Genomic DNA, 15,427 nt, shown 5'->3' with positions numbered 1-15,427 from the left:
TTTCTAGCATAGACTGCCATATCATTTATCTATTATAGTAAAATGCTGGTACATACATGGCCCAGCTGAATAAACCATAATATGTTGGTTTTGATCTAACAAATCACCGATCTTTTCAATTTACAATAATCTATACAAATAATTAATTAATAAAAATAGTATTTTATCTTTCATTAAAGTTATGAGCAAATAAACAAGAAATAATAAACATGCAATATAACCTGTTGTACATCCGGTTTCTCTGAAAGACAATAAATGATAATGTGGGTAGTAAATAATTGAGACAACTGCCTTTTGCTCATTTTGCCAATATAAATCAATAGCCCCACTTTTTGAATCACTAACTAAAGTTGCTTTCCTCTTTTATTGGGTTGCTCTGGAGTTTTTTCCTTAATCATTTAATCAATCATTATTAGATCTGTGTGCCACACTAGCACACAGCAGGCAGATGTGGCCCTCAGCAAAATCTAGAATCCCTAAATTGGGGCAGACACACACTTGTATGAGCCCTGTGACTCAGTAGACGTTGCCAGAGCTGCTGCCAGAGCTTGCAAAGCAGCGTTTTGCCTTTATTTGTCGACAAGAGGGTGGCACCGAGCTGCTTTACTGACATGTCTTTTCACAAAAAATTACAGAGAAAAAGCTCAGCGGAAACATTCTTGCATGTCCTGACACTGTTTGTCACTTCGCATACAATGCAATAAGAGCAGATCTTTTTCTAAGGGTACAAATAGCAAAGAAATTGCACTATATTTTTTTTCTCTAAAACACATGTCATGCATTATATTTGTGGAGCTTGACGTGCTGTGACCTGGTTATAAAATACTTGTGAGATCCAGAAAAAGCTTCAAAAGACACATATACACACAAACACACACACACACAAAGTGTAGACTCACACTATACATTTACACATATGTGTGAATGCTCACCCTAATACATCTGTTTGTATCCATTGTTCAAATGGCATAAAAGATTGAATGAGACGATTTGGCATGACAGGAGAATAATCAGAGCATTACTGTGGTCCTTAGAGATCCTTTATTGAATGCATAACAATGAAGCTTGATTGGAATTGATAATGGCTTTGAAGACTAGGTTGCTCCTTTCCACTCACTAATTTGTTCCAAAGCAGTCTTTGACATGAATGGTACTGCCAATAGGTAATTAGCCAACTGTTGAGAGAGGTCAAAACATGTGTGCTTAAACCAAAAGAGAATACATCATCCCTTACTGACTGAATACATAAGCATAGTAACATCTCAAAACACTGCATCTGTGTCTCTGTCAATTTACATAAGCAGCCAATGCATTCAAAAGAAAAATGATGTGCATATGCGTGTCACAGAATTTTGTCTATATTTGGCTTCTAGAAGAAATGACTGAGCTCTGCATTACAGTATGTGGGAGTGGAGGGTGAACCGTGTGATATTCCTGTATCAACACAAAGTCAGCATGAAGAAGTGCCGCGGATGTGAAAGTGCTGCTGACCTCGTCCATTTTTCTTCCAGTGCCATCAAGGCCACCGTGCTGCAATGCTCCACACTGCATCCAATTGTGCGGAGTAAAAAGTGTGGAATCAGAGGCCCCTCTAGGCCACCAGCCCCTGGACACCTACACTTATGAGAGTCAACCGCAGTGTCAGCACCACGACCAACATGCATCATACAGCTGCCTCAAAGATGCCTGGGAAACAACGTTATCTGTCTACACACAGACAGCGCAGGCCTTAGAATATATTATCCATAGACTGCACAATGACCTTGATGGTATATTTCTCCTTTGATTGCACATTTTATACCATGCCAAATTCAGGTATTTGCTGCACGCAGAGTTCTGGGGGTCCCACATCAGTTTTATGAAACACGCAACATGATACTGTTTGATTGAATGCACCAAGACCAAATTGGATTCCCGCTAACGCCTCCTCCCCTCCCTGCCTAGACAAGTACTGATGAAAGATAACCGCCTCTGCATTAATCAAAGAGATGGAGCATTTTGATCCCACTCTCAATTAGATTAGATTACACAAATTTAACAATTTGTACAAAATGTGATATCAATTATCAACAGGTCATTCAGTTTGATCTCTTGCCCAAATCTACCACAGTTAAAAAAAAGAAAAGAGGAAATGTACATGAAATTTGACTGCCTTTGGAAAAAATGGTTTTGTCATGTTTATTTATAGCTGTGGGCAAAACTGGCTGTGGGAACTATGGCCACAATGCTCTTCCTTTAATATGCTAAGTGTGTTATATTAATTCCATTGCCCTTTCTTTATTCATTCAAATACATTCATTTCAACCAAGGAAACACTAATAACTTTAAAACATGGGTGATCAGGCATGTTAATCATTGACTAGAGTGTGAAGTGATATGAGTCACTTATTACAAGAAGTGAGCACTTTGAAAAAGTATTCAGCCCTCTCTACCTGTGTCTGTGCATGTGTTCTTACTGTAAGTGGGATGTGATAGAGTTTACTGTTTGTTTAGGATTACAACACGCTCTCAGGAATGGATGGGTTGATTTGTAGGAGGAGAGGAGCAGGCATTACTTCCATCACGTACACCCATGCACCTCAAAACGCCAATAACTTGGAAAACAACAGATTGCCCTGGAGGAGGTGAACTAAAAGTCAGCCTTTGTTTATTATATGGAGATGGAATAAGTATTTACTCATCTACCAAACTGAAATATCTCTGTGTCACAGATGCAATCTATTCCATAGAGTCACCTCTTGATAGTTAATTAGGTGTCAGCAGAACAACCGAGGTAATTTAACCTTCATCAGGCTGTACCACATGAGAAGATAATGTAAGGGAATTATTCATTGCATATTTAAGCAGAACATGAAAAAAGCTTTACTTAGATAGAATGCAAAATTCAAAATTCCATGGTGATCGAGTCATTTGTGAAACAGTAGGTTTATTAGGCAGATATAGGCGAGACTCTGTGTGTGTGTGTGTGTGTGTGTGTCCGTGCATGCATGGATGTGTGTGTGTGTGTGAGAGAGAGAGAGAGAGGTAGAGAGAGGAAAAGCATCACCAAAGCATTGACAAGTAATAATCCTTAAGATCAAATGTGCAGTAAACAGCAATTATCGAAGGGCAATGTGATCAAAATCTCCCACCTCATGAGCAATAGAGTCTGGGCTACTCTTTAAGAAGGTTAGGAAACAATGACTGAACACTGAAACATCTGTCTCAGAGGAATTTGTTGCTAATAAGCATAGAATTTAAAATACATACTATCTGATGGCAAAAATAACACACTACTATTTAATAAGTTAACTTTAAAAGACTGACCAACCCCTATGATGGTAAAAAAAAACTTCACACATAGCCTGAAGGTAAAGAAGGAAATAAGGCAGTGGCTTCTTTTAAATTCATACTCAAAACATACTTTTATCACACCTCCTTTTACCTCATTCTAGTTTTATATTTAGATATTATTGTATTATAAATTGTCAGATATTAACATTACATCACTGTCTGTCTCAGTCTAGAGTCAAATATAAATATAATGTGCGTGAGTAAGTGAAACCAGCCAATAAGCAAATAAAAAGTGTCCTCAAACTGACCTTGTTGTTGAACTATACTATAGAGTGTTGTAGCCTAAAATGATAAGGTATTGTCTTACAGGGTATGACAGGAACAATATAGACAGAAAGGGCAGCTTGGTGGTATCAAGAAAAGCCATATTATAATTGGTCGGCATTTTGTATAGTTCAAATCAGGATATTAAAGCCTTATCAGCAGTTTTGCATTTACCCCGTTTTATCCTACCACAACCTAACACAGTGGTTCTCAAACGTTTTCCACATCAAGGACCCCTACACTGACCATTTGATTTAGTCTTATGGTCCCCCATCTTGATAAGATTTTTGCTTTTAGATGTTTTATTACAGAAAGTGTTTGGAACCCATGACCAAAATAATAATATATTCTGATATTGTATTATTTATGGATGGAATTAAAGTTTCCCCTTCTGCTGTGGACACCCTGGAACCAACTCAAAGACCCCAGACCCCACTTTGAGAACTACTAGCCTAACAGATTTAAAATGTAACTGAAAAAATAAGAAAATAAATGTACAATAATTTAAGATAAAGGATACCATACTCGGCAATGACTTCCACACATTGAATGATCGTAACTATTAGGCTGCGTGTGAATATAATAGCAGACCTTTACTCTTCCATTTGGGATGGTGGTAAACGCAGGAGACCCCGCTCCGTCCGTCCCAACAACAGTGAAATTGGCTCCGTGACCAGCAGGGAGAGACAGTGAGATGAGCGGTTTATAGTCTAGTGGCCGGGGCTCTTTTTGTTTTTGTGTTGGACTGGATGGGAGGGAGCAGCAGCCTCAGTACCAGGCACTGCTGTCTCTCACTACTGACTGGATAGACTGAGGAGGAGGCTGCTACATGCTGCTGCCGCCGCCGCTCCTGCTGCTGCTGCTCCTGCCTTTGTCGTAGAGGGGACTTTTTTTCACCGCGGCTACATTTTGAGCCAGAGGGATATTCTTTTTTTTTTGTTCCAATTTTTTCCTTATTTTTCTTTTTTTATTTACACGGATTCCGAAGTGGGAATAAGGCAGTTACCAGCACACCAATGTACTCACTACACGAGGGCAGCGGTCTGCTTCTGCTGGCGGTCTTGGCAGGACTGCAGGTAATGTAATCTCTGAACGGTTTCTAGCGGAGTTACACCGGACAGTTTAGGTGCTTGTTGTTCACCGGCGATAATGTTTTATTGAGTTACGAGCCCGGCAGAGCTGCTAGCCTCCCAACAAGCACTTCGTCCGGCGTGTACTTTGTAAAACAATGCCTTGTATACAGCGTCAAATTCACCGTAAAGTAGGTCTAGCTGGGGCTGTAATTACCGGCTAGCGGCTGTATTTTATTGTATGCTATGGAGGTGATGTGTCTCGTTTAAAAACTATACCAGCATTTGAATTTAATTGGACGTATTGAGTTAAAGCAATTCAAATTCGCCATGACGTAGCCTAATTCAAGAGTTCATATCTGCTGAATCTTTATTGTCTGGAAGTTGGGACGACACAGGCCCACATTAACCTAGTTCTCGCTAGGTTATATTTAGTTTAGCTTTAATATTTATGTAGATTGCTGCAGCGTGTCCTTGCCCCCCCCCCCCCCCTTCCCCTTTCCCATGCGAGTTAATTGCCTCTATGGTAAAAGCCGTTATGAGCAACAATGAAAAGTAGCCTACTGTAAAATTTAATGGAAGTACATTACGTCTAGCCTAGCTATACACGCAACATTGATGGGATAATGATTGCTACAGAGTGTCGGTGTAATTGATTATTTTAATTTTAATTTTTTTTTCTGTATGGTTTACTTTGTCAAAATTGAGTCTCTCTGGGCAACAGAGAGGGGCAGTAGTAACGTAGCTACTAAACAATGCAGTTTTTTTGGTAGTTGAAATAGTTGTCTATGTTAAGGCCACAGTGTTAGACTACATCAAAAATTGTACATCCTGGTGCCGTTGTTGTAACGTTCAAGAAATCCAGCTTTTCTGCTCCTCCTCTCCCCACCCCACCCCTCCCTCTGCAAGCATTTTCCATTTAAATTCCTCTGATTAAGAATGGCAAGTGGCACGGATACCACAATGCTCTTTTTCAGCAGGACTCCTCTCACTTTATATTCTTTGGAAGTGCAAGCAAAGACATAGAAAGCCAGGCCTTCTGGTCTAGGAGCTGAATCAATGCTGAGGTTGTGTGATGTAGTTACATTTGGGAATGCTTTGACACCAGAGATTTAAAAAAAAAAAATGTTTAAGTGATTTCTTTTTTGCTTGATAAATCCACACTTTCCAGAAACACCAGTCCTTGTGATTCAAAGATATGTTATTTCTTTGCAAATTCCCCCATAATTCCCTGATATCTGATACCTTTTTGTGTTGGCATCCTAAACACAGAGTTTTCCTTTTTCAAAATCCAGTAAAAAAAAAAAATAGTTTTCTTGATCACAGTTACAGCCTTGCAGTTTCTTGAGAATCAGCTGTTTTCATTTCTTCTTTTCATTTCTTGTTTATTCAGACATTTGCACATGCATGTTTATTCCCACAACAGTTTATCGTTAGCGTTTACTTTTCATTCCCATGTTCTTCTACTTCAAAGTGGAGTGTTTGTCCATAGTTGTGTGCTGATCAGAGGCACCGACCGAGAGCGTTGGCTATGACCCTATGCTGTGCCTGGGCCCCTCCAGGGGGACAAATGGAGCTTGTTCTTGCCTAGCCATGCTTTTTGGCTAATGCTTAACCCTTTTGGCCTCATTATCCTAATTGCGGTGCTTGCTATAAAAACAACAGATGCTTTTGTACAACTGTGGGGACTCCAGAACGTGACCAAGAGGTTTTGGGGGCAACAGGGTGCATTTTTTAAGGTTGATTTATGACTCATTTTTGCTCCCCCCCCCCCCTCTCTCTCTACCACCCCCCCCACCCCCCACCCCAATCACAGATTCCAGCAGAGTGCAGGGGCACCCCACCATGCAGGCCAGGCTTCTCTGAAGATGTATACAAGGTTATGGTGCCAGATATCACAGAGAAAGGACAGCCCCTCTTCAACGGTGAGTGGTTAAATTTTTCCTAGTACTGTTTCGTGCTGGATGTTATGTCTGTGTTTGATTGAGTGTGTGTGTGTGTGTCAGCATGTGCATCAAATGTGCGTGCTTGCCACCATGTGTTACATTTCAGGGAGGATCAGAACAAGCCTGACATGTTTAAACAATTAGCTTCGGTGTAGTTGTGTGGTACAGCAAGTCGTGTAGTTTGCCTTGTAAACTAACTCAAATGTGGTTCAACTTTATATGGCTCCTGTCCATTTTGCTTACATGCTGCTTTTTCTTTAAGAGCAGACACAAACGTTTACAGATTGTGACTTAAATGGTAGATCATAGTCTGTGGCTAAACAGTTTTTTGCTACTTGCATTTTTTTTCTTGGTTCTTGAGAGGATTATTAACTGCTGGCTTTGTCATTAAAAGTGGGAAAACTTGGTTGATTTCACTGGGGACACTTCTTGTTGCAGTGAATAAAAATCAGTTACACAGATTTGAATAATTAGGCAACATTAATCAAACAAATAACCTAGCTATTAAACACCCCATGTATTGTGTTGGTGCATTGAATTATTTTAATTATCATCTGCTATTATTTTGCATTTGTCTTGTCCTAATTAAAAAGCACCTCAGCACACATTTAAACTGCATGCAGGGAATTTTTATGTCTGTTACTTTAAACACTATTACACCTCAAGCTTTCTGCTTGAATCATATGGAAACAACTCCAATTGCAGTGTTATACTGCTGAGCCCACTCAATGGCAGTAACAACAGCAATTTAAGTGTCTTTCAAATTGTTTGTCACAGCAATAGTCGTTCTGTCATAAATTTAGTAAGTTTAGATTTTACTGACAAACATACATAACCTGGTGCAAATGTGGAAAAATTATAGTTTTTTTTCAGCAGCCCATTACACTGCGGAAGGCATGACCAATACTGCCTCTTTGGAGTTTAATATTGGTAAAATGAGGATGCAGCTACAGTGAAACGGTACATACTGTAGGTCTACAGACGGTAATAAAAACTGGAATATATCACCAGTGTGTCATTAGGCAGGTTTGAGCCTGGAGGTCATTTGGACCAGAAAACATTCTCACTTGTGTTGGATTTCACAGTGTGCATCTAAAACTTGCATACTGCCGTTGGTGTGAGTCAGAGAGGTGGAGGGAGAGGTGGCAATGACGAGAGAGGGGAAAGGAGAAAGGGAAGAGAAGTGCTTAGATGGGTGGGTACAGCTTTCACTGGGCTTTACCTTGTGAACAAGTTTCCGTTTGATCCTGCAGGTGATGGATTTCCTTCTTTTGGCTTGTGGATGAGCCATGACCGGGGGTAATCAGGTTCCCTTTTGTTTGCCCCCCCCACCCTTGCACAACCCCCTCTCCTATTTTCTCTGCCTTCCCCTCCCCCAGTGAGTTGTTGCTCTCTGGAGATTTCCTTGACAGAGAGGGGCACTCCTGTGTCATTGTAATGCAGCAGGGCTCAGCAGCGTGGGATGATGTTAATGAAACTGCATTCTCTAATGAAAAGCTCCTGTGGCATGTTCTGAAAGACAAAAGCCCCCACAGTGTGGAGAGTAGGGCCAAGTTTTTCAACTTTACTTTCACCATGCTGGTTTGCAATATTGTTTTTGACCTGGAGCTGAGGGTGTTTTTTCTTCCATAGCCACATGTAGCAGGCTAATGCTTTGTGTTTCCTTGCATTTCATTAACTTTGTCAATTGTGACCTGAAAGACCTTAAATAATGAATGGAAAGGCATTGAATGGTTGTTGTTTGGAGGCATTTTTTAAACCTACCTTTCCTGGCACACTAAAACAGCACACATAGGCCTGCTTGTCTTAAAAATAACATAGTCAGCTAATTCCAGCGTGCACCACTCCTTAAGTTTTTTGTCTTGTTACTTTTCCTATTTGAAATGGGATATGCTTGATTATCAGCGTAATACTATCAGTATGCTTTGTCAGGTGTCAGTAACATGACTCCTTTGCTCATATTGTATTGCTGTTGACCCCATATGCGTGAGATGCAGCAGAGGTGTGCTGTCAGATATCTTTGTCCTATCTAATTGCAGCCTCTCCTTTTGTTATTGACTAAGAGAATACACACCCTGAGGTCTGTAAAACCTGGAAATGATGGCACTTCACATGTAAACAGCTGACATTGTATTCGCTAAATTGAAGACTTCCTGTGGATTTGATGATGGCAATTGTGGCCAGTCAGTTAACATGACTATTTGAATATAAGATTTAATCACGTTCCTGGGGGCGTCAGTTAACATATCCATTTGATTGTAAGATTTAATCACATTCCCGGGGGGGGGGGGGGGGTCCTACTATACTTTAACTGTTAGCTGGCCAAGTGATGCCCCATTGATTTTCAATAGAATTGTTAAAATGCATTTATTCAAAGTTGCTTGGCAGTGCAGCAGAGAGAAAAGCCAAGAAGGACAATTATTCTTCTATGAGAACTCCTCTCCAACGATTCATTAAAGGGAGGTTACGTTCATTGTTTGCCGATGCAAAACCACGTCAGGATTAGGAGGCTACCCACTTTCTGTCCTGTGACCTTGCTTTTAAGGCTGGAATATTTGCTTTGGCCTGATAGTGAGTTATTTGGTTATTTATTATCAGACCATCAACAGCGTTAGTCTTTGAACGTTTTTTTTCTCCTATCTTGTTTAGTTGCTTGATAAAGCAACTTGTTTTACTAAATTGCATTTAATTTCAGGTAGGCTGCGGGTGCTTTGCCCCTGGGTAATGGAATTCTGGTGGCTTTGGAGAGCTGACACACATTGTGCCGTTTTTTCCAGATGAGGCCTTTAAAGCAGGGTTGCGATGTGAGTCAGTCTGAGCATTATTCAGCAGAGGTTTCCCTCCCTAAAAACTGGGTTAATGAAAAGCCCAAAAGCCTAATTGAGCTTAATACACTCTTTTATGCTGCTGTTTTGCCATCCCTACCCCCAACCATCTATTATGCTTTCATTTTTCTTTCCTCCACCCCTCAGCTCTGTGTTTTACTTCTTTTCTTGACAATTATACAGGCTCTGGTGATGAAAGAGATGTATGTTTATAGTCTGCTTTAGCCTAGGTTCAAGTACTTTGAATGTGAGCGTGTCAAGAGGGTCCAGTGAGCTGGCTACACAGATGAGCTGTGGGAGGGATTTACAGTTGACCAGTTTAATAATGTGATTGAAACAATTAGTGTCAACATCAGCAGTGGGAACATGAACTGGAAAGCTCTAACAGGCTTAATATATCTTAGAATTTTCTGTTAATCTATCATTAAGTGTAATTACTTCTCTTGGCTTTGCTTATTTAAAGCAAACCTTTTAAATAAACCAAAATGTCACCCTTTTGACAAGAAAAACATCACATGCGCAGAATCCTCAATTTTGCATTGACTGAGCCCATTTTTATGTTGTTCCGGTTCTCTGCGCTCTGTTAAGATTCTGATGGCCCAGGGTACAGCTGGGGCCACTCAGATGTGTTTAAGGGGCCCCAGTGTTTGGTGAGACATGACCCTGCTCGACCCTCCACTGTAAACTGGGCCAAGTGCTCAGCAACATACTCAGCCTGCTCACAGACTGGGGATAACGTTTGTGGGGATTCCTGGTAAGGTCTACATGAATAGAAGACCAGGCAACAAGGTCCTGACCCTTCACCAGGGAGGCCTCTAATGTATAGCACCCCTACATCATGTTGTCCTGACCTGCATAGTTAAGTGTTTATCACTTGTAGACAGTCCGATTTAAAAACTTGCGGTTTGCAGTTAGTCTGGATTGCAAATGTATTTGTCCTCCAACTACATGATAGATAGTTAATAACTATTATGGTCCTTGTGGGGACTATAAAGGCCTATCTCTGGAACATTGCTGAATATACATTTTATGTAGTCTTTTTTCAAATCTATGATGGATCTCTGTTGTTTATTGAAATATTCATTACAGGTTGATGACTTTGAGGAATAACCTGGAAGAGTATTTGTTGAAGCCCACAGTGTTGAGATCTTTGTATTTGAGGTGTATGAGGTCCGCATTGATGTCAGTTCCAACGCTGAATAATTCAATAGTCAAATATGACTCCCTTAATATTCAAATCCCTGTTCAAGATGAGATCCATAAGCACAGAGGAGCCATCATGCAGCAGATGAGAAACATGAAAAGAAACATGAAACACAGTGAGGCTCTTCCTTTTTAATAGCATAGCGGTTGCTGGATGTTTAACATTGTGGGACATCAACAGCAACCACATGACCATCCTTATCCTTTTGGGGTCCAACCACAACTCTATGTTTGTTTAAGCACACGGAGCAGTTTTACTGTAAGTTTGTATGTAAGAGCATTTCATTGCCCCCCCCTCCACCCCCACTTTTTTTTTTTTTTGCCTGGAAGTAGATCAATAAATCCAGGGTCTTTGTTTGCAGTGATCAATATGCTGTAATGAATGCTGCGCTCCAATTCCCAGCTAAAGCATCACTGGCGGGTTGGGTTTGAATTTGTTTTATTCTTTATTGTTATCAGCCTGCATACATTTATTTTCATCTCCCGTCACTGTGTCTTTTTTTTTTTTCCTTGGAGATCCATGGCCTAGATAACCAACACATATTGTGATGGCAGATTGAATCTAGGCAGTATATGGTTTTGGAAAGTAACCTTTGATGCAGTGTGCTTACACTGTAACAAGTAAGCAGAGAATGACGCATTAGTCAAATGCTAGTGGTAGGCCCACTACAACCATTTGTCAGATGATCACAGCTCCATTGCAGTCCTAAGGCAATATTGGAAAGATGAAATGATAATAATGTTAGCGTATTAAAGGCAGTGCAGCCATCTGTGGCTAATTTGTGGGTGTGCTTTCTGAGCCTGCTAGGTGGCATAAAAGGATAGGACATATTTTATTTATTTCTGACCTTTTTAGGCTCTCAAATTCTCACTAAGCCAAAAGTAGTCTGAAAATCCCCCCCCCCCCCTTCCCCCATTTGGTGGCGTACTACACAGATAAAAGTATTTTGTAAAGGGGTGACATTGCCCTGATGGCTTCTCACCACCTCTGTTAATATCACCCTTATCAGCTACAGGCCCTGCCCTCTGATATTGGCACCAAACAGTGTGCCTCTGACATTGGACAGTAGTGAATGTGTCCCTCTAGCCCGTTACACACCGCCTGTTCAAGGTAGCCGTTCTATATTAAAGGTACAAACTTGGAAGGGGTGGGCTGTCACATTGCAAGATCAACATATGTGTAAAACGGACTGCCAGTATGTTGGGAGTGCACACACTAGATGCCGACGCTGTTGTGTTATACATCACGCCTCTGATTCTGATTCTGGGATGCTGCCGTCCTTTCTAAAATCACACATGGGGGCGTCATCATGTGGGCTTTGTTTGGTTCAGTGTATAAAATAAAAGCCACCATAATGACAAGTATGCTACACAGCAATATTGCCGAATTTCTATATAAAAAGGGCTTCTTTCATATCTGTGAGAGTGTGGGGGTTTGTCCTTGGCATATAATTAGCTTGTTCAACCCTGACAATTCTTGATGTTGGTCTAGAGGGGTAGGTGACAGGAACAATGACTTGCGGGTGGGGGGTTTGTTAAAGGCCATTTGACTTTGACCACCTAGATCAACACAAGGTTTAGTATTTGACTGAAAATCAGTGGTGAGACACTGTATAATCTGACTGCTTAAAAGCCAGATTGTCATTTGTCTCTCACAAGGTTGCATGCAACTATATTTGCCAAATCAAAATTTCATTGTCTATTAGAGTGTGATATACAGAGTTGAGAAGCAGACCTTTCATTGAATTGCTCCTTCACACAGTCATGTGAAGGCTGGGGGGGGGGTTTATATGTTATTTGCTTCCAGATCACACCTGGGCCCCACCAGCCGTGAAACCATATTGCAAAGGTTTTTTTTAATGCTTTCATCTAAAAGACTGTCAAAAGAGAAAAGATTTATTTATACCACTAAAATAATCCTTACTTTTTTTTGCAGTCGGTCATGACATGAGAGCGAGCTGGAATCATTCTTCACCATGTGTTTTATTTAATGTGAAGAACACCCAGAAAGTGCATAAGATGACCCCGCTATGTAATGAGGCCATGTATAAATAGCTGTATTGACCTGAGTTTCTGCATATATGCCTTCATATAAGTAGGCTAGTGCTATTTTTCACCAGTGAAATACTAGAACCATTGTGGAAAAGAAAATGCCAACTTGCGCCTAGAAGACAATACATCAGCCCTATGGATTTAATTGTTTACTTTTCTAGGGACTGATTTGTGGATTTCAGTGCCATTTTTCATTTGTGGGACAACCTTTTTTGGCTGGTAGAGCAAACAACTCTATATCTCTTACACAGATCCTGTCTCTACAAAGAAAGCTCTGTTTGCCATGTTGCCCCAGCTATTTATTGTGCAATACCCCGTTCGATTTTGCCTACAGTTCCCCTCTCTGCTGTGCTTGTTTTTCTCATTATGTTAAGCTAGTTGAGAGTATACAGAGCCATGTCCTCACGTTTTCCATTGGCAGGCATATGAAGGGAAGCCACTCCCATTCCCCCCATTACTTCTCTGTCTTGTTAAATCTTTTGTTCATAAGGCAACGCATTTAGCTTCAGCTTTGTTGCTTTGAGACAAGAGTCCATTCACAGGCTGCCCAGATGTAGATTCAACAGCAGTACCTGTCTCACTTAGCTCTAAACGTCAGGCAGCAGGCAGACACAGCGTCTTTGTCTGCAGGGTCAAACAGGGAAGCTAATACTCAAATGAATATATTAATGAGAGAGTTTGCACAAATGTAGAAAACAGAAAAAAAAGGACTAGCACTGCGTTTAGCTATTTCCTGTATGCGAGTGACACACATAACTCACATTTTCAAACCTCATGCTGTGCTCAAGAGGCTACATGAATTGGCTCACAATTATGTCTCTGACAACAAAAGAGAAATTTGAAGCAGGGACACATTAATTGACCCAGATACTGTAACCACGTTCACAAAGGCCAATATCCTGCTTGGGAAGAGGCGGCTACCTCCTGCGGGCTACGCCAACTATTGTATTCCGGCAAAGGCATCAATTTCAACGCACCAGCGCTTCTCTGGACACTAGCCTCTGATGACTCTCTAGGTCGTATCTCGTGACATTCTCCATGCATCCTCCTTTTATCCTCCACTCCCTTCCCCTTCCCCCCTTCCACACGTTTTAAGATGGAGGAGCTCCCTTGGCTCTAGTCTATACAATGATTGATGTGACTTAATTGAGTAATGCAAGGACAGTACTGAAGCATTTAGTCCTTTATTCTACGACTGAGTTTGTTTCTTAGGGTGACCTTGCTTGCTTAATGGCTTCAGTCATGAGTGTGATGTGCAATTTTAGTGGTGTTGGTAATATTTTTGATAGATGGTTGTTTGAGATTTTGTGGTGCTGGTGTTTTTTTGATGGTTGCTACAGCAAGTGTTCTTTTTTTCTTTTACACTAAATAGCGCTATGTGTCCGAACCTGACAGGATATTACTAAACCTGTGTCACATTCACTATTGATTGATCATATCATCCCAGAGATGTGTGAGATGACAGATACTTCTATTTTTTGTTTGTCTTACAAAATAAAGAATGTCATTACTTTTGTTGTTTTTTTATGTTTTTTAAAATCTTGATTAGATTTGTGATTGTGAACATTCCCCCTCCCAAACTGTTGGCTCATCAGATAAGCATATGTAACCCACCGTAATACTTGTGTCTAGTGATCTGCTGTTACCAGGTCTTGCTGACACCAGTGTCTGCCATCACAACACGGATATTATGATTGACCTGCAGCAATTTCTAGTCTCCATTTGAGCGTACACTACAGCAGCGAGCAACACATCGCTCTGCGGCCTGCGTTGTCTGAGTTTATATTATCTCTGCCTCTGTCGATATTTACTGAGGCATTAAAGAGCGTGCAGCATGTCACCACTTTATTTCCTGTAGCACTGCCTGCTCAGCAGGACAGGGGCTGCAGGGGGGGTAGATTCTTACTGAAGGGTATAACTGCTGCTACAAGCTGAACATCTGCTAATTTCTCCAAATATGTTGAGTCTGAATTGCATAAAATAACCTTGTGTGTGATATGTGCCATTGAGTTGGCTAAGACAAAGGCATATGGCATAACAGTTTGAATGTTATTTTGGTACTGATTTAATCTTATTGTAAATGATGTTCTGTCTCAAGTTGTGAGCATGATAAAACAACATTGTGGAGAAACTGTTGTTTGAGCAGTTGCTGGAAGTAGCATTAATTAAGTGCTCATTAATTAATTTGCATTAAATCATGAGATTTCTGAGTGTGTAGGGTCAGAGACTCAAAACAAACATGTTTTATGCTTTTTTCTAAGTCTGTTCTTATTGCTAACATCTTATTACTAACATTGCTATAATCTTATTGGTAAAGTTTTATATTCATTTAGCAAAAATTGAAACAACCCAATGGAGTCCTCCTTCACACCATATGTCCAATAGTTTCATTATCTCTATTTAGTCTCTTTGCCTGGCTAGATGTTCACATTTCTCACTTGTCACTTGTTTTATTTGGCTCTCAGCCATTTTATGCTGGCCATGTGGAGTCTGCTTGTGTGAGGTTGTGATCTCAGAGCAGCTTTCCATTAGGGCTTCACGTTTAATTGTATTAAAATCAATAAGTACCCTCATAATTGTATGCAAGCTCATCTGAAGTTTTATAAAGCAAAACACACACATTCTCCCTAAATTACAAATATAAATCAAATGGAGATTTGAGTGGTGTTGGTGAAGCAGATCAATCAAATGTATCCAGTGTGAAAATTTGTACCATAATAAATGTTACATTCTG

General features: G+C 40.5%; 1 protein-coding gene across 1 annotated transcript in view; it reads left to right on the top strand.

Moving 5' to 3' along the window:
* The first annotated feature begins 4,412 nt into the window (after window positions 1-4,412).
* cdh2 (cadherin 2, type 1, N-cadherin (neuronal)) overlaps window positions 4,413-15,427 on the top strand; it is a 62,734-nt gene continuing 51,719 nt past the window's right edge. The window contains exons 1-2 of the mRNA XM_053330602.1: window positions 4,413-4,673; window positions 6,484-6,592. Of these exons, the coding sequence (XP_053186577.1) occupies window positions 4,614-4,673; window positions 6,484-6,592 (169 nt within the window). The 5' untranslated portion in view covers window positions 4,413-4,613. The remainder of the gene's footprint in view (window positions 4,674-6,483; window positions 6,593-15,427) is intronic.

This window comes from Scomber japonicus, chromosome 12, assembly GCF_027409825.1.
Source record: "Scomber japonicus isolate fScoJap1 chromosome 12, fScoJap1.pri, whole genome shotgun sequence".
In the NCBI taxonomy this organism is placed as follows: domain Eukaryota; kingdom Metazoa; phylum Chordata; class Actinopteri; order Scombriformes; family Scombridae; genus Scomber; species Scomber japonicus.
Note: the sequence above shows the minus strand (reverse complement) of the source record. Positions and strands in the feature narration are given on the sequence as shown.